Here is a 17,312-nt window from a genome sequence, read left to right as displayed (position 1 = left end):
CCTCAGTTTGTTTTTCCAACTAAGTCCCCTATGTCGGCCTGTCCACTGGAGCAGCTCGACCATTGGCGACAGACGCTGGGTGTGACGCTTCCAGAGGTGTGTTCATCTCAGCCAGGTGTCACTGACCAGCTAGTTGTCTACAAAATCTGTTCCAATTTTACCACGGCTGCAGAACTGCCAGTCTCCTCCGGGGAGACCGGGGAACTTTGTCGTCCTCAAAAGATTAAAAATCACATGAGAAACTCTGGGGAGCTTAGGTCGGGACATCTTGAGACACCTAATGGCGGTGTCCAGCGGCTGCCCCGGAGAGGGGCTCCCAGTGACCACGAGCTCACATGCTTCGAGGTCGGTCACTGCCAAGAAGCCTGTGTACATTCCCAGCTGCTCCCTTACCCAGAGGGGCACGGACAGTTGCCTGGAGAACCCAGCCCCACCCTCCAGTCTGGGCCAGTGGCGTGAACTTTGTCCTGGACTGGCCGGACCCTGCCATCCCCCTGCCCCTTGTCACCAAGGTCTGGCCACGGGACAGGGGTGTGGTGGGAGTCCCTGATGGGCCGTGTTCAGGGGCAGGGCCTCCAGAAAGCCTCCTCTCCCAGCCCCCCCAACCTGCTCTATGTCTTCCCTCTCCTCAGAGACGGGCAGGTGCCTTTCCCGCGCCAAGGCCTCACCCTGGGCCCAGCTGTCCTGCAGCAAGGTGGGCGGCGTGGAGAGGTGCTCCCTGTTCTGCCCGGCCCACTCACTCTTCGTACCAGGTAACCGGAAGCCATCCCCAGGAAGGGATGAGGGAATGGGGGGCTTCCTTCCCTCAGGTCCAGCCCCTGCTCCCTTCTGTTCTCCAGGAAAGAACCCACCCTAGGAATGAGCTCCCTCCCCCCTCCTGCCTCCCTTGATCACTGAGTGATCCTGGCCTGCTGTCTGGTTCTCCGTGGCCCACGGCCTCCCTCTCACCAAGTGCAGCGGACTCCCTCCCTCCCCAGCCACTTACCCAGAGCCGTCTCTCTGAGGCCTCTAGGATCGGGGCGCACTGGCGGGGAGGTGGGGGCAGCCACGTCCATCTCCCCACTGGCCTCTCTGCAGACTCGGAAAACAGCTACAGCCTGAGCTGCGGGGTCCCGGGCCTCCAGGGCAAGACGCAGCAGAAGCACAATAGCACCGGCTCCAGCGCCGGGCCCAGCTGCTCAGGTACCCACCTGCCCGTGCTGCGTGGCCCCGGTGACCCCTGGGGACCAGCACCATACTAGGGCAAGAGGGAGGGACGCTGATGCTCCAGGGCACTGGGGAGCTCAGAGCAGGGCTGGGACCTCCGAGCCACGGGGCTGCGGGCTGAGTCCCAGCCCAGGGGCAGCAAACCATGGAAGGGTCCCTCTGGCTCGGAGGCTCTGGGCCGCGGCCTCAGTGACCCTGAGGTGCTAGGGGCCTATGGGTCTCAGACTCCAGTTCAGTGAAGTGACCCGCATGTGCTGCAAGCACACGGTCCTGGAAGTACTGGAGGCACAGGCCACCCCTGCGCCCCTTGGGACCCACCAGCCAGGTCCCGGTCAGCCCGGCGGAGGCAGGAGGCTGTGTCTCTGCAGCTTTTCCCATTCGGGATGTTGAATCCAGTGATACAGGGCGTCTGTGTGCATTGGACGCACACAGGTGTGATTCCGAGTATCTGTGACACTTCTTCAGTACTAGCCGCTGGAGTTTGCTTAGGGAATCAGCAGTTTGGGGGCATCTGTGTTATTGCAAACCCTCTTCCCTTCCTTGTTTCCCTCTCTCTTCTGTTCTAACCCCCTTCTCCCAACAGCATGAGCCACGTGCCCTAGGTGCTGGGGGAGGAGGTGGGAGGCCGCCCTCTCTCCTCCATAGGAGATCCCTGGCTGGGTGGCCCCTGGCTTGAGCTTGACCGTACCGCCCATGCTCCCACCTTCTTCGGGCCTTTTGGGGAGAGAAATGAGGCAGTGGAGGCTCCCCAGCTCCACCCCCCAGGATCTGTCCCTCTCATGGTCCCCTCTGTAGGACTCCCCCCGCCTCCCTGCCCACAGGAAAGACCGCCACTGGGGGGGTCTGGGCTTTCCCCAGGTGCCCCCGCCTCCATCAGGCAGAAGGCCCGCTTCAAGATCCGAGATGCCAAGTGCCACCTCTGGGCCCACAGCCGGGAGCCACCAAAGGAATCCCCGAGGCAGCCGCTGCTGGGTGAGTGGGCTGCCATGGCGCCAACCCTCATGGGGGGTGGCGGGGGTCCCCATGCCTGGGAGCTGGGAGCCAAGGGGCCAGGGCCTGGGTTTCCAAGGCTGGGGACCCCTCCTTGTCTTCATCATCACGGTCCCTGAGCCCCAGGAGCCATGCCTGGAACACCATAGCCAATGGTGGTGTCCCTTGGGAAGAAGGCCAGCATTTGGGTGGAAAATTCAGGTCCCCCATAATCCCTGGGGCCTGTCGCCCCTGCCTCCGCCAGGGTGGGCTAGAGGAGCTCCCCCGGGGCAAGGGCAGCCTCATTGTGTCCAGGAGGCCTCACAGGGTTCACACAGGGGCTCGTCCTTGAAGGAGGGAGGCCAAGAAGGACGTTCCAGGCTGGGAGTCAGGGGTTAGCGTCGGGAAAGCCCAATGAGAAGGGCCCAGAAGAAAAGCATCCCAGCTGTTTCCACAAAGATCTCCTAAGCTCCTTAGGACTCCTCCCCGGACCGAACAGGGCACAGCACTGAGGCAGACCTGGCCTGGCCCCGGCCCACGGAGCTGAGCCACGTAGGCGCCTCCGTCCGCAGCGGCTTGACGGGCTGAGGAGGGCTGGTGCGGGGCCTGGCTCAGCCTCCAGCCCGCCGTGAGACCTCAAGCCAGCCTGGCCTTCTGCGGCCTCAGTTTCCCCACCTGCACCACGGACCGTCGGGCGAAGCGGGACCCTGCTTCCCGCCCCGTGCCACCATTACCACAGCAGTCCCGTCTTTGTCCAGAAAACTGCCACGTGACCTTTGTGAACTTCAAGTGTGACTCCTCCAAGAAGAGGCGCCGTGGCCGGAAGTCCCCATCCAAGGAGGTGACGCACATCACGGCGGAGTTCGAGGTGGAGGCAAAGGTGGAAGAGGCCTCAGGAGGTGGGCGGGGCTGCTGAGGGCCTCGGGGGGAGGACTGGGGGGGGAAAGGCTGGCAGCGGCCTGAGGACAGGAAGCTGGGCCCCCCCACCCCCAGCCCCAGCCACCGGACGCAGAGGCCAGCCAGACAGCTGGGGGAACTGGTGCGGGTCAGTGCCTGTAGCCCAGGACGGAAGAGGCACGGGGCTCAGGGGCCCTCAGCGATGGCCACGTGGCCTCTCCCCACCGCCCGCTGTGCGCTAACTGGGGCCTGGAAGGGCTAATGCCCATAGCCTTTCGAGAACCACTGAGCCACGGGCCTGTCTTTCCCAGGTTCCGGAAGGGGGCTGACAGTGCTGGTTTCTGTTTCTTGTCAGTGCTTTCTGAGATCCGTCAACAGATGTGAGCTGTGGGTGCCCAGGCCCTGGGCACTGTGGGAAAAGGGGACCAGACCGAGGTCCTCACGCTGGCAGCACCCCCGGCGACAGGCACACAAACTAGCCGGTGCCAAGGGAGACCCCGGGTGGTGGGGGCCTGAGAACAAACAGGGCACAGAGCTGAGGTGTCTCCCCAAGACAGGAGCCCAGGGAGTCTTCCCAGAAGAGGCACCACGTGAATCAAGACCTAAAATCAAAAATCAAGCAGAAGAGGTGGCAGGGAATAGCATTCAGGCAGAGGGAATGGAACTAGCAGAGGCCCAGTGGTCAGAGGGAATGGAGCCTGTTCAGGAAGCAGCGCGCAGGGCGGGGCGGCCAGAAAGCGGAGTTCCAGTGGGTGTCGGAGGACTAGGGGCTAGGGCCGGCGTGGCAGGCTGGGCCCCCGCCACAAGGGGCCTTGGGTTCAAGGCCAGAGAGCTGGGCGTCATCCTGGGAACACCGGCAGCCTCAAGGCTATGTGAGCGGCAGGGAGGGGCGCCCGTCTGTGCGCTGTGCCCTGGGGAGGTGACGCGTCGCAGTGGCAGAGGCCCCCTGGGCGGCCTTGGGTGGGTCACACCTGTCGGATGCTCCGTCTCCTCGTCCGTCAGGTGGACGCAGCCACGGGGCCTGTGGCCGCTGTGAGAACATGCTCTCGGCAGAGGCCTGGCAGAGGGGCAGCCAGGAAGAGGCAGCTCCGAGGGGCTGCGAGTGACCATCCCTCTCGCCCCCGCAGAAACCTGTGAGGCCGACTGCATGCGGAAGCGCGCGGAGCAGAGCTTACAGGCCGCCATCAAGACCCTGCGGAAATCCATCGGCCGACAGCAGTTCTCCATCCAGGTCGCAGGCACAGAGTACGCGATGGCCCAGTGGCCGGCCAAGGCCCTGGAGGGCCAGGGGGCGTGCAGCACGGGCCAGGTGTTACAGGACGGGAAATGCGGTGCGTCCCTGCCCGTGGCCACTGGGATGCCCACCGGCCAAACTCCCTCTGCCCTTCCTTCCACGGGTGGCCTGGGTAAACAGATACCTCGGGAGGGGACAGGGAGACACAGAGGCCTGCCACAGAGCCCCGTGGTGCGCATCACCATGGCCGTCGTTTGAAGAGCACTCCCGGGGTGCCGGGCCCTGGGCAAGGCTCTTGCCAGGTGGACCTTTGCACATCTGACCCCCGCCAGGGTCCTGAGGACGGGCGGGACAGGGAGAGCACAGGCGGGCACGGCCACAGTGAAGGGGCGGTGGAGGGGGGTGCACAGGGCCTAGTCTGTGTGGCCAGAGGCTTCCCAGCAGAGGCAGCATAGGAGCTGAAGGCAAAGGAGGAGCAGAGCAAAGATGCAACAGAGGCGAGCCCCCCCCCCACCCCGGCCCGGGGCTGCAGCACCAGCCTCAGGGAGCAGGCCAGGCCAGGCCCCCAGCAGGAGCTCAGCCAGGGCAGCCAGCGGGGACCCAGGCCAAGGCAGCAGGTGACCCGATCAAACAGGGGAGCAGCCTTACCCCCATCTCATCAGGGGAAGGCTTCGTGGAGTGAGGACCAGTGGGGAGGCCGGGCGGGAGATGGTAAAGCCTTGACCGGGGGCTGGGGGTTGTGAGCTGGCAGTGGGCCAGGAAGGGATGAGGCACATTGCAAGTGCACTCTGCAGGGGTGACTGCAGGGGGCAAAGGGGAGAGCCTTCAAGGGCAGCATGGGGAACTTGGGGCGGCGGGGCTGGCAGAGAGGCGGTGTTCTGTCTGTCCCGGTTTGCTCAGACGCACCTGAGGCGTCCATGTGAAAACCTCAAATGGGTGGTGGGAGCCAAGATTCTGGAGCGCAAAGCATAGGCTGGGCCACGGATGTGAACTGAGGAGCCAGTGGAGAAAAGCCGGGGCTCAGGAGCCTGGGGGGGAAGGAAGGACTGCTGGGTAGTGGAGCGGACAGGGCGCAAGGACCACGGCCTTCGCGACGGCGTTCTGTTACCTCTAATAGCTTATTTTGAAGTCCTTTCAAACGTTCAGAAATATCGCGAGGCAGCACAAGGAACTTCCACGTTCTCTTCATCCCGATACCCCGTGTGTGTCTCGCGCCCTCTGGGGGCTGTGTGTGCACGTGTGGCCCTCACAGCACCATCCAGGCACCACCCCCACTACATTTTCACCCGCTCCTCCCACAACACCCCCGTCCTCCACATTTAGTGTCCTGTCTCCCCGGACCCCTTCATCCTGGGCCAGTCCCTCGCTCCTCCCCTGCCCCTCCTGACCCTGCGGTCCCCAAGTGCTGTAGGAGGACCCTCAGCAGCCTCCCCCTCCAGCCCCCATTCTCGGCAGGAAAACCACACCGTCGCCTGCTCTGCAGCGCCCCCATCCGGAGGCACAGGATACTGACCCAGCCCACCGCTGGTGCCTCCACCTTAATTTTCACCCTTTTCCTTCTGTAACTGGTGAGGATTTTCCCGGGATGTATTCTGAGTTTGCACCCCCATCCTGCTCCCCATCAGCCACGCCCCTGCCCAGCCGCCCGTCCCCCCCAGTGGCGGCTCCTGCCAGATCAGCACCTCTACCGCAGCTACCAGCCGTGTTCTCCTATCCCGCCAGCTCTTGTCTGCGCACCACTTAGCGTTCCCCTGTAAGAAAGAGCCCTGCGCGCCCCCTCATTGCTAAATCTGCCTGCGTATCCACATGTCCGTGTGTTCATGTCAACGCGGACTCAGAGATTCCGCTTTTACTCACGGGTTCTAATCCATTCCTAATGTGATTTACGTCCGTGCTCAGATCACCCCCATTGAAGCCAGTAGGTGCCCCATCAGACTGGCCCCCATGTCCTTTTTGACACGCCCCATGCCTCTGTCACTCACTGAGGATTCTCGGGCACCAAACTTGGACTTTCCCTGCCCCAACCTTTGGAATCAGCCAGGGCCCTGGACCCCTAGAGGAGGAAGAAGATATGGAGAAGCCAGAGGTGGGGTACTCATTCCTACTGGAGCATCTAGGCACTCTCGTCGGACGGAACTAGAAAGCCCAGGTTTATATGTATATGCATTCATGCACATACGTAAGTGTATGGGGGTGTAGATGTGTACATCCGAGTGCACGCGTGCGTGTGTGCGTGTTTTATAAAACCAAGAGTTCACACCAGTTCAGCTGAACCTGCAGTTCAGTATCGCAGGGTTCTCTCTAACCGTCTCCCTCTCTAAATGTCTTCTCCAGAGGAGCACTCGGCTCCCTTTCTCCTTATTTGCTCAGGCAGTTTCCTTACTCCTCAGTTTGCTTATTTGCTCGATGCAGCCAACTGGCCCTCCCTTCAGCCCCCCGCCCCTGGACGACCTTCCTGCCCCTGTCACCACCACCCCCACGCCCCCTGCACCACCCTGCAGCTCCTCAGAGGGCAACTCCACCTCATGGGGAAGGAAAGGCGAGCGGGGAGAGCTCGGTTTGGACACGGGAGTCCAGGAAGCAGTCGGTACGCAGGCCGAGGAGTCAGGGCTGAAGGGCAGGATGGGGGCTGAGGAGGAAGCGTCTGCCCAGGACGCTGAGCAGGTGCAGCCGGGACGGGGCACGACAGCAGGGTCAGGCCTCCTCAGGGCGCTGCTGCCTTGCTCCTCCCTCCTGCGGCGGGTCTGGGCGCCTTGAGCCGCAGGGACGAGGGACGTGCCCTATCGGGTAGGACGGAGCCCGGGAGACAGACCGCCCGGCCACCATTCCCACCTCCGCCACCAGCGATCCCTCCGCTTTGCCTTTGCAGTGGCCTGTGGGCCCGGCACCCACTTCAGCGGAGAGCCGGGCCAGTGTGTGCCATGCGCGCCCGGGACCTACCAGGACAGGGACAGTCAACTCAGCTGCACGCCATGCCCCAGCAGCGACGGGCTCGGCCTCGCCGGGGCCCGCAGCGTGTCTGAATGTGGAGGCGAGTGCGGGGTCCCCCTGGAGGGAGGGCTTGGGATGGGGGTAGCGGCGCTGGGGTTACCTCCTGTCTCTCCTGAAGTCCCCAAAGCAAAGGCCTGGTACCTGGTGCCAGTCTGTAAAGCTCTTCGCCGTCCGCAGGGCCCGCTATGGCTTGCACGTCGCCGCACTCACAGAGGGCGCCGCAGACCCGCGGCGTCCGTGTGCCCGCCAGCACCGGGCCAAACCTAGCACGCTTGAAAATTGCAGCGTGTAGTTCGAAAAGGGCTTTACAGTTTGCAGACACTCGGTCACTTACAGGTCACCTCACTGTCTGTAACGGGGACACACAGTGCTTTTTGGCTGACCAAACTCGTTACGCTGTGAGGAGCACTGCCTCATCGTCGAAGGGCTTTGGGGGGGGGGGTCCCATATACTCGGCAAGAACTGTAGTCTACGTAAAGAGCTTTACAGTTTGCCCTGTAGATGGCTCGGAAAGCCTCTTTTTAATTTACCAAGCATGGTTTCGTTTGCAAGGGGCTTTTCCATTTACGCATCACGTAACCACATCTGTGAAATGGGTTCATACCCCCACCCGTCAGCCTCCCTTCCCAGGCCATCATGGGGACCACCCAAGAGAACGGGTGGGGAAAGGTGTGCCCGCGAGGGTGGGTGAGTGGGCTCCTTAGGACGTGGGGAGACCGCAGCCGGCCTTCTCTGGGGTACGGGAGAGCTCAGAGCCCGGCCCTGAGCCTCTGCAGGCTGGCTGCCTGTGCCCTCTAGGAGTGTGGCGTCTGCTTTTAGTGGGAAGGTGACTGAGAGCAGAGAGTAGCCAAGGGCAGGAACAGAGCATTCAGGATCTGGGCCAAGAGGCTGAGGGGGCCCCCCGCCCACCCCTCACTCACTGTACCCTCTTACATCCCAACTTCCTGCTGGATGTGCCGACCCCTCCCATTGTCTGCCCGGTGCCCTCACAGACCCCCTCCCTCTGCTCGGCCCCGCCCTGCGGACAGACAGGGCAGGCCAGCCTGGAGCTCGCTGCCCCCACCCCTCACGTTAGGGCGCAGTATGGCCCTTCCCCGGGAGAAGCCCCTCTGATGTAAGGGCCTCCTCCAACCGCGCACATCCCAGCTCAGCGGCAAGGCCACGCGCTCTGCAACCCGCGCCCTTCTCACCACTGGGAGAGGTCAGGCCAGGCCCGGCCGAGGTCCCATGGCACCCGAGTCACTGGCAAGGTCCAGCCTGGAGCCGGGGCCCTCCCGCCACCCCTTAGTGCCCTTCCCCGGGGCAGGTGAGGGCTGGGAGCAGGGTCTGGAGTGAGGCGCCCCCGCTGGCCGGCCTGAGCCGTGACCTCTGACTTCCAGGTCAGTGCTCCCCAGGCTCCTTCTCCCCGGACGGCTTCAGGCCCTGCCAGGCCTGCCCCCTGGGCACGTACCAGCCGGAGCCCGGGCGCACGGGCTGCTTCCCCTGCGGAGGAGGGCTGCTCACCAAGCACGAGGGCACAGCCTCCTTCCAAGACTGTGAGGCCAAAGGTGAGGCGGGCTGAGCTGCTCAGGGGCGTTTGCCCTCGACACCTCTCAGTTCCGGCGTGGCAGCCTCCCAGGGGCAGCTGGTGACCAGCGCCGTGCCGCACGCTAGGACAGGGACGCGGGGCTCAACGCAAGCCCGCCCGCAGGTCTCACGGGAGAGGCAGGCAGCACAGCGGTTGTAGAGGGCAGCTTTGAGCCTGGCTAGAAGGAAGTCTGGGGTGGGGGGTGAAGAAATATGGGGGCAGCAGGGACGGTGGGGCGGGGCCTCTCAGCTCACCTGGAGGCCCGGGGCCGCGGGGACCCTGCAGGCCAGCGCACCTTCCCCTCCACGCTCACCACGTCTCCCTGACCAGCCTGCTTCCCCTTCCACACGCTCCGTCCGCCATGGCCTTTGGGTCCACTCTGCCCACTCACTGACCCCCGTGTTCCTGGGAACAGACAGACTGCTCTGAAGCCTCCCTTCTGGAAGGGAGAACCCCAACTCCCCAGCCCCACCCCCCTCCAGTTCCCCTCAGGTGTCCCCTCCTTACTGGGAACCTTGTAGCAGGAGCTACAAGCAGAGTCTGGACTCTGCTTCTCCCCCCTCGCCCTCTCCTGAACCCCACTAGGTCCGTCTGTTGCCCCGCTGGCCCCCAATCATCACTCCCATCAAGGCCAGAGCCAAGTGCATTCCCAGGCCACACCTCCCACAGCCCCGTGGCCCCAGCACGACTCAGCCTCACTCACCCCGCCCCTGGTCATGCTAGGGATCCCGAGCCTGGGCACTGACTCTGGAGTCTGCATAGAAAGAGCATCTGCATGGTGACCCCACTTTCTGCCCCGAGCCCAGCCTCTGTCCCAAATTCGATCCTATGCCCTCCTGCCAGAAGACGGCCCCAGTCATGTGCAGCAAACACCTGTCGCCTCCACGTGGCCAGAGCCCCTCATTTTGCCCCACGGCACCCCCTCCGGGTCACAGCAGCTCCGTCCCGCCAGGCGCTCCAAGGAGACCTGGGGAACACCTGAGTGCTCTGTCCCTGACCTCATGCCCAGGCCACCCCTGCCAGCCCCTCTGAGCGATGACTTCTCGCCACTCCACTGCTACCTCTGCCCCAGGCCCCTGCCCCCCCCCACCCAGAGCAGCCGCCGGGGACATGCCAGGCACCAGGGACCCTCTCTCAGCGCAGAGGGTAGCAGGACCCCTGGACCCAGAAGCCTGTCCCCATGGCCTCTGACCTCCCCTCTGGCCACAGCTGGCACCGGCGCAGCCCACATTGGACCCGCGCTTTGCCGCTCCCTCCCCGCAGACAGCCCCCCAGCCAGCTGAGTCTCCACGCAAAACCCTTGCACCTCTGGAGTGCCCCGCGCCTGGCCTTACATCTCGTGTCCCATTCATTGCCCCCAAACGCACGCAGAGGGGTGGACGGGGCGGGACAGGGCACACGCGGCAGGGGGTCACCAGGCAGCAGAGAAGGGCATGGAACTCTGTGCCGAGATGGCGCCTGGGGGCAGGGAGGCCCTGGGGAGAACACCCCCCGCCCTTCCCCACCATGTGCCCCCTCCCCCGGCAGTGCACTGCTCCCCCGGCCACCACTACGACACCACCACCCACCGCTGCATCCGCTGCCCCGTGGGCACCTACCAGCCTGAGTTCGGCCAGAACCACTGCGTCGCCTGCCCGGGCGACACCAGCACCGACTCGGACGGCTCCACCAATGTCACGCACTGCAAAAGTAGGTGCAGCTCTTCCCACGGCCAGGGCGCTGGGGTGGGGGGCGGTTGCTGGGGGCAGGGGGGCCCTCCCCTCACGTGGTGTCTGCGGGACACGGGGACTCATCCCTGCTCTGGTGCAGATCCACTCCACGTGGCACCCGCCCACCAGGGCAGCCTGGTCCCCTGTGCCCGGCCAGGCCCTGCCTCGGGCTCCGGGTCTGTGGAGGGAAAAGCCAGGCCCCATGCCCAGGGGGGCTTGCGGGGCAGCTGCCGAGGCCCAGGCTGTGCCACTCTGAAGGCCATGCATGGCCCGACCGCCAAGTGGACACAGCCCACACGACCTAGGGCACAGGAAGGCGATGCTCGGGGCATATCAGCGAGGCAACGAGCACACAGCCTTCTTGCGTCTCAGAGGAGCTCATTGTAGCCAAAGGAATCGGGGCAGCGAGAGACAGTTTGGGAAGCAGACACCCCGCTCCCTCGCTTAGCAAGTCATTTGGATGCGAACTTTATTTTAGATATTCTTTTAGAAATTCATTTTTCAGAGTCCTTAGGGACAGATTTTCCACTATCGTCCCCTTCCCCTAACCGACTTCCAGCCACTTAGCCCTTTGAAAGGGGGCTGCAGGGAGGGGGGGGGAGTTGGAGCAGCCTGAGGGCCACGAAGGAGACTTAATCCTAGAGGAGGAAGGTGCCTCTGTTCCCCGGGGCATCCCCGCGGCTCGTGGCCTCCAGGGGCCGAGCTCCCCGGAAACAGGTTTTTTTTTTTTTTTTAAGTTTATTTATTTTGAGAGAGAGAGAGGGAGGGAGAGAGCGAGAGCCAGGGGAGGAGGAGCAGAAAGAGACTCCGCACTGTCAGCACAGAGCCCACTGTGGGCTCGAACCCACGAACAGTGAGATCACGACCTGAGCTGAAGTCAAGAGTCAGATGCTCAGTCGACTGAGCCACCCAGGCGCCCCGAGACAGGGTTTCAAATGTCCTAATGAGTGAAAGTGGAGAAACCCAATAGGAGGAGAAGCTTCTGGAAGATAAACGTAAAAATGAAAAGTTTTCCAGAAATGTTGAGTTTTACAAATAAACACGTGTAAGAAAATGACGTATATTTAATATTCCCACTCAGTTCTCTCTGCAGAACTAAGGTGACTTCTTTTGTCGGGGTGGGGCTAGGAACTGGTTAGCCCACAAAGCTGTCACGTTTGGCCTCGTCAGGCTTCCAAAGCTTGGCTAAAAAAGAAAAGAGGGGGACGCTTGTCTCTCTGGTCACTGTGCTGCCCGCTTAACCCTGAGCCGTCCTGCGCGGCGGGGAGGGCGACCACACTTGGCGCCTGCAGCACGCGGGGTGTGCAGTGAGTGGGGGAAGTGGGGCTCGCTAGGGCTTTCACGCGGCCACAGGGCCCCTGCGGGAAGAGACCCCGTGAGAAGAGCAGCTGGAGGCTGGGCTGGCTGGGGGGAGGCCGGGCCTCTGAGGCCGTTCAGGGCCCACCCAGCCTGAGCAGGCCCGCGGGCCCCGGTGCCCACAGACCAGCACTGCGGCGGCGAGCTCGGCGACTACACAGGCTACATCGAGTCCCCCAACTACCCCGGCGACTACCCGGCCAACGCGGAGTGCGTCTGGCACATCTCGCCGCCCCCCAAGCGCCGGATCCTGATCGTGGTCCCCGAGATCTTCCTGCCCGTTGAGGATGAGTGCGGGGATGTCCTGGTCATGAGGAAGAGCGGTACGTGCAGGTGGTGGCAGGCCGCCCAGGGGCACCCGTGGGCCAGGCTTTCGGCAAACGTCTGTCTGACTCAAGAGTCCTATGGCGAGCGGGGGCCATGCCCTGAGTGCAGAAGCCAGGACCTGACCGGGTCCGGGCCGCATGCTGACCACGAGCCAGTCTCCTCGCAGGTGGCCCCCCGTCCCTCCACGCCAGCCAGGGTGAGGCTCCGGGAGCGACCCTGCTCCGTCCGCCTCCCACGGCCTGTGCGCACACGGGACACCCCAGGGTCAGGCAGCCTGAGCCTTCCCCTCCGTGAGCCGGCGTCTTGGCCCATCAGCCCTGGCAGAGGCTGGCAGAGGGACCTCCGGCCATGAGCAGCAGGCTGGCCCTGGCAGTGGGTGCAGCAGGCGGGGACATGAAAGGCGGGACAGTGCCTGTGTCCCCCCAGGAACCAGGTGACGTCCTTTATAGCATGTGCCTGGGCCGCAGCCCCCCACTGCTGCCATAGGGCCGTGGGGCCCATGAGGAACAAGCCCCATCAGAACGTTAGGGAAGAAGGAGGTGGACCCGGGCAGGCACGAACCACACCTGCCCTCTGGGCTCTGGAATGTCTCTGAGGCACAGAGACCAGAGCACACAGAGATCAAGGGGCTTCCGTCCACTCTGCTCCCGTGTTCTGCATGATCTTTGCTACCGTGTGCCTGCATCACCCACTCTGTGCAGCTGAGAGGCCAGCATGGCCAAGGCACCTGCCCAGGGTCGCACGGCGGGTCAGAGCCCAGCCCGGGACCACTCCCCCCGCCCCCCTCCCCCACCTGCTCTGTCACCAGCGTCCCTGGCCCCTAGCATCCTGCCCGCAGGCTTGGACTCTAGAGGGTCAGCCTCTCCCACCCGCAGGGCACCTCAGGGAGGCTCCCCAGGGAGCAGTGAGGAGACGAGGGACCCTTTGGCCGTCCCCACACACCCCAGGGTCAGCAGGCTCACCCCTCTTCATCTGTCCACAGGGAGAAGGGACTTCCCAAATGTGACCCTCCGCCCTGGCCCTGGTTCACGCTGGGTGCGGGCATGAGCCCTGTCCTGGGGAGCTGTGACAACCCAACAGGGAGGGGTCATAACAAAGGGTTCACCAGACCAGAGCAGGAGCATGGCAGTGTGAGGATGGAGCAGTCAGGGAGGCTTCCTGGAGGGGGAGCCACAAACCTGTCTCCGAAGGAGAACTGGGGTTGAGGGCGAGGACAGGCACTTGAGGCAGAGGGAACAGGGTGGTGATCAGGGCTGGACTGTGTGGGGGACTGGATGTGGGATCTGGGTGGCTGAGCGGTGGGGAGGTGCTCGGCCCGAAGCAGGAGAACAGGGGCCGAGTGCAGGGCTGTGGATCAGCGAGCCACTTGGGTCCTCGGCTCTGCCCCCAGCCTCACCCACATCTATCACCACCTACGAGACCTGCCAGACCTACGAGAGGCCCATCGCCTTCACCTCCCGCTCCCGGAAGCTCTGGATCCAGTTCAAGTCCAATGACGGCAACAGCGGCAAAGGGTTCCAAGTGCCCTATGTCACCTACGACGGTGCGTGTGGCCATGCGGTGTGCCCAGCCTGGGCCAGCCCTGCAGACACAGAGACCACAGACGCAGGGGGAGGGGTGGTGCTGACTGGGGAGCCCTTGGTGGTGTCTGTGGGCTTCAGCGTGAAGCACCACCCCGGCAGGGTTCTGAGGGTCGAGCAGGGGGTTCTAGCTGGCCAGAACTCCAGAAAACCCGTTTGGGTGGAGGCCACAGAGGCTCGGAGGGAGGACTGCCTCTGGCCAGGGCCGGAAGCCTGAAAGTGGGCAGGGGAGGGCGGAGGCTGAGGAGGGGTGAGGAGGGAAGGGGGGGAAGGGGAGCGGAGCCTGGAGCCTTCACCTCCCTTCCTTCCCCGCTGGCGGGTTTTGCAGAGGACTACCAGCAATTAATAGAAGATATCGTTCGCGACGGACGGCTCTATGCCTCGGAGAATCACCAGGAAATTTTAAAGGTGAGTGTGCTTCTTTAAGGGAAAGGATCCTGTGGTCCCAGAATGGTGGCCTGTGATGCCCAGGGCCACCTCTGCGCCCCCTCCCCCTAGCCCCTCAGAGACGTGAGCGGGGCGGTGGTGAAAGGAGAGGAGAAGGGAGTCAGGGGGGCCCCAGTACATCCGTCCCTGTAGACAGGAGGTCCGAGGCCAGCTCCCCGGTGGTGTCTGGCCCAGGACCTGGTGACTGGTCTTTGGGCTTCCTTACCCGCCACCAGCCTCCTTGAAGTGTGGCGGGATCTGAAAGCAGGTAGACTCCGCCCCCGCCCTGGGGACGGCCTGCCTCCTCATCTTGCTCAGGGCTTGGGAAGCAGAGCCACCTTGTCGTCGTCGAGGGGGCCCGTGGCCGTTGCGAAGCGGGCCCTGGCCAGGTCGGGGCCCCCGGTTCTCACGACGAGAGGCGGGACCCAGGGATCCTCTCGGGCTCCGGGGGGCTGGCCCCAGCTCAGCCCGGGAGCTGAGGAGGACGGGACAAGAGCAGGGCCAGGCCAGTCCCCCTGTTCTGGCTGTCACTTAGCCGCTGGGTGGCCCCAGGCAAGCCCTCTGAGCCCCGGGCCTGGCGCACCCCTGCACGTAGCAGGCGGCTTGCAGACTGAGGGCTTTGCCCCTGCTGCTGCCGCGCCCGGGATGAGGTCTGGACGTTTTGGAGCCTGTATAGTTCCCTCTGTTTGGTAGGAACCAGAGGGTCATGCTGGCCTCTCCATCAGTCCGTCCGACTCTCCTCCTCACCCCTCCCCTGCCGCCCTGGGCCCTCTGCCCTCAGCTCCACCCCTGCAGCTGGGAGCATCTCTCCAGAGCTAGAAGCGTTTCCATCGCTTACGACAAAACCTGGGCCCGGGCCGGTGCGGCCACCGCATCCCTCTGAGGCGGCTCTCAGGCCTCCACGCTCCCTTGGCTCCCTGGCCACGGCCTGTCAGGAATGTTCTCGCCCTGCCGCTCTCCTCCGTGAGCGTCCACCTGTCCTCCCACCCTCAGCTTAGGCGTCCCCGCTCTGGGCAGGCCACCGGCTCCTGGAGTCCCACACAGCCCTCCCTCCACTGGGGGTCCCACTCGACATTCCCTCCCCGCGCCTGGCGCTGCTCCTGGCAGACAGGAAGAGCTCTGTGTTCCAAGGGCACGGGCGTGTGAGCGCGTGTGTGAGAGGGCGGGGGAGGGACACAGCAGCCCTGGACAGCACACGCGGCCCACGTCTCAGTGCGACACCGAGTCCTGGTGCACAGCCTCCGGCCGGTGCTGACTGCTCCCACCCGCACGGCACCCTGCCCTGAGCACCGAGGCTCACCCTCCTCCAGCGAAGGAGCTGGCGTGTACACGGGGCTGAGATTTCAGACCCCGGGCCATGGGCCTCAAAAGCCTGGGCCTCGGCTCCACATTTTCTGGCTTCAACTTGAAGGTTTATTTTGGTTTGGTTTTTTTTTCGATGTTTATTTATTTTCTTTAAGAGAGAGAGACAGCATGAGCAGGGGGCAGGGGCCAGAGAGAGAGGGAGACACAGAATCCGAAGCAGGCTCCAGGCTCTGAGCTGTTAGCACAGAGCCCGATGCAGGGCTCGAACCCACAACCACGAGATCATGACCTGAGCCGAAATTGGATGCTCAACTGACTGAGCCACCCAGGAGCCCCTATTTGGGTATGGTTTTGCAAAACTCTTTTAAAATAAAATACATTGGACCATCAAGTTCAAACCAATAAACTACCAGAAAATCAAAAAGGAATGTACAGCAAAGAGAATCTGTGGGATCCTGAAACCCACCGAGCAGTGTAGACCCTTCCTCCTTCCCCCATCCTTACAGTCGCCCCACACTGACATCGGAGAGGCGAGTGGCCAGGCTCAGGGGCCCCGCACCCCAGGCCCCCGACTCGGCCTCACCGCCTGCGTCCCCGTGTCTTGCAGGACAAGAAGCTCATCAAGGCCCTCTTCGACGTGCTGGCGCACCCCCAAAACTACTTCAAGTACACAGCCCAGGAGTCCAAGGAGATGTTCCCGCGGTCCTTCATCAAGCTGCTGCGCTCCAAAGTGTCCCGATTCCTGCGGCCCTACAAATAATGCCGGGAGCTGCCCAGCTTGGGGACCGCCGCGTGCCTTTCCTCCACGGCAGAAGCCAAAAGGCTCCACAGGCCTCCATGCTGCCTCTGGAAGTCACCGCGGCACCTGCCCTTCGGAAACACTGACCAGCCAGAGGGGGTGAGACCACGTCCAAGCAGAGCCCCCAGCCCCCCGCACCCCTCGGATCGTCCCATTGGGAAAACACTGCTCAAGGCAGCCTTTCTTCCTCCCCCCCTCCCTCCGCCGGTTCGATTCCAGGACGGCGCCCTCTCCTGGGTGACCGGGACGCTCTGGACGCTCTGTGCCGGCGCGCGGCCGGGTCCTGGGCAGAGTGCGCGTTTGGGGGTCGCAGGTGGCCTCCCCGGACACCGGAGGCAAGAGGGGACCGTGGCTGCCTCTCTCTCCAGGCAGGCTCTGGGAGGCCTAATCTGAGGCAGGAAGCCAAGCTGTGGAAGGAGGGGTGTGGGAAGGTGCCTGGAGGCCCTGATAAGCCCGTGTCCACACCTGCAAGGCATCCATCCGATCCGCACCCGACTCCTCCGGCCTCGGGGTCAGGACGCAGGCACCAAGTGGCAGGGCTCTAAGGATTCTGTGATGGGACAGAAAAGAGCTGCTAGCGGAGGAAACTGTAGATTTGTGCTTTTCCTTGATAGAGCATCTAATTAAGTACTATATATATATAAATATAAATATAAATATAAATATACTTCTATTTGTGGGTACTTTAGGAAAACTCTCTTTAGTAACTATAAATATGAACTGCAACCCACCTCTTCCCTCACGAGCTGTCGCGGGCATCCCTAAGTGACTCACCCCTCCCAGGAGCCTGCTGCCCCTTTCCATGGAGCTGGGAGCCTGCAGGAAGGGGATGAGGTAGGAAGGGCCTCCAGCAGGGGGACGAGAGATAGGAGGGGTGCAGGAGGGGGGATGAGGTAGGAGGGGCCTGCAGGAGGGGGAGGAGAGAGAGGAGGGGCCTGCAGGAGGG

At 63.4% G+C, this 17,312-nt stretch overlaps 1 protein-coding gene across 1 annotated transcript in view; it reads left to right on the top strand.

Annotated features, from left to right (window-relative positions):
* The window catches only part of SCUBE1 (signal peptide, CUB domain and EGF like domain containing 1), a 130,075-nt gene extending 113,085 nt beyond the window's left edge, over window positions 1-16,990 (top strand). The window contains exons 12-23 of the mRNA XM_039234658.1: window positions 633-752; window positions 1,078-1,182; window positions 2,065-2,178; window positions 2,934-3,074; window positions 4,200-4,403; window positions 7,176-7,337; window positions 8,677-8,844; window positions 10,392-10,553; window positions 12,055-12,252; window positions 13,647-13,799; window positions 14,165-14,244; window positions 16,175-16,990. Coding sequence (XP_039090589.1) covers window positions 633-752; window positions 1,078-1,182; window positions 2,065-2,178; window positions 2,934-3,074; window positions 4,200-4,403; window positions 7,176-7,337; window positions 8,677-8,844; window positions 10,392-10,553; window positions 12,055-12,252; window positions 13,647-13,799; window positions 14,165-14,244; window positions 16,175-16,327 — 1,760 coding nt within the window. The 3' untranslated portion in view covers window positions 16,328-16,990. The remainder of the gene's footprint in view (window positions 1-632; window positions 753-1,077; window positions 1,183-2,064; window positions 2,179-2,933; window positions 3,075-4,199; window positions 4,404-7,175; window positions 7,338-8,676; window positions 8,845-10,391; window positions 10,554-12,054; window positions 12,253-13,646; window positions 13,800-14,164; window positions 14,245-16,174) is intronic.
* The last annotated feature ends 322 nt before the right edge of the window (window positions 16,991-17,312 follow it).

This window comes from Hyaena hyaena, unplaced genomic scaffold (assembly GCF_003009895.1).
Source record: "Hyaena hyaena isolate Hyena2069 unplaced genomic scaffold, ASM300989v1 scaffold_4, whole genome shotgun sequence".
Lineage (NCBI taxonomy): Eukaryota > Metazoa > Chordata > Mammalia > Carnivora > Hyaenidae > Hyaena > Hyaena hyaena.
The sequence above is the reverse complement of the archived record's forward strand: the minus strand, read 5'-3'. Positions and strand labels throughout refer to the sequence as shown.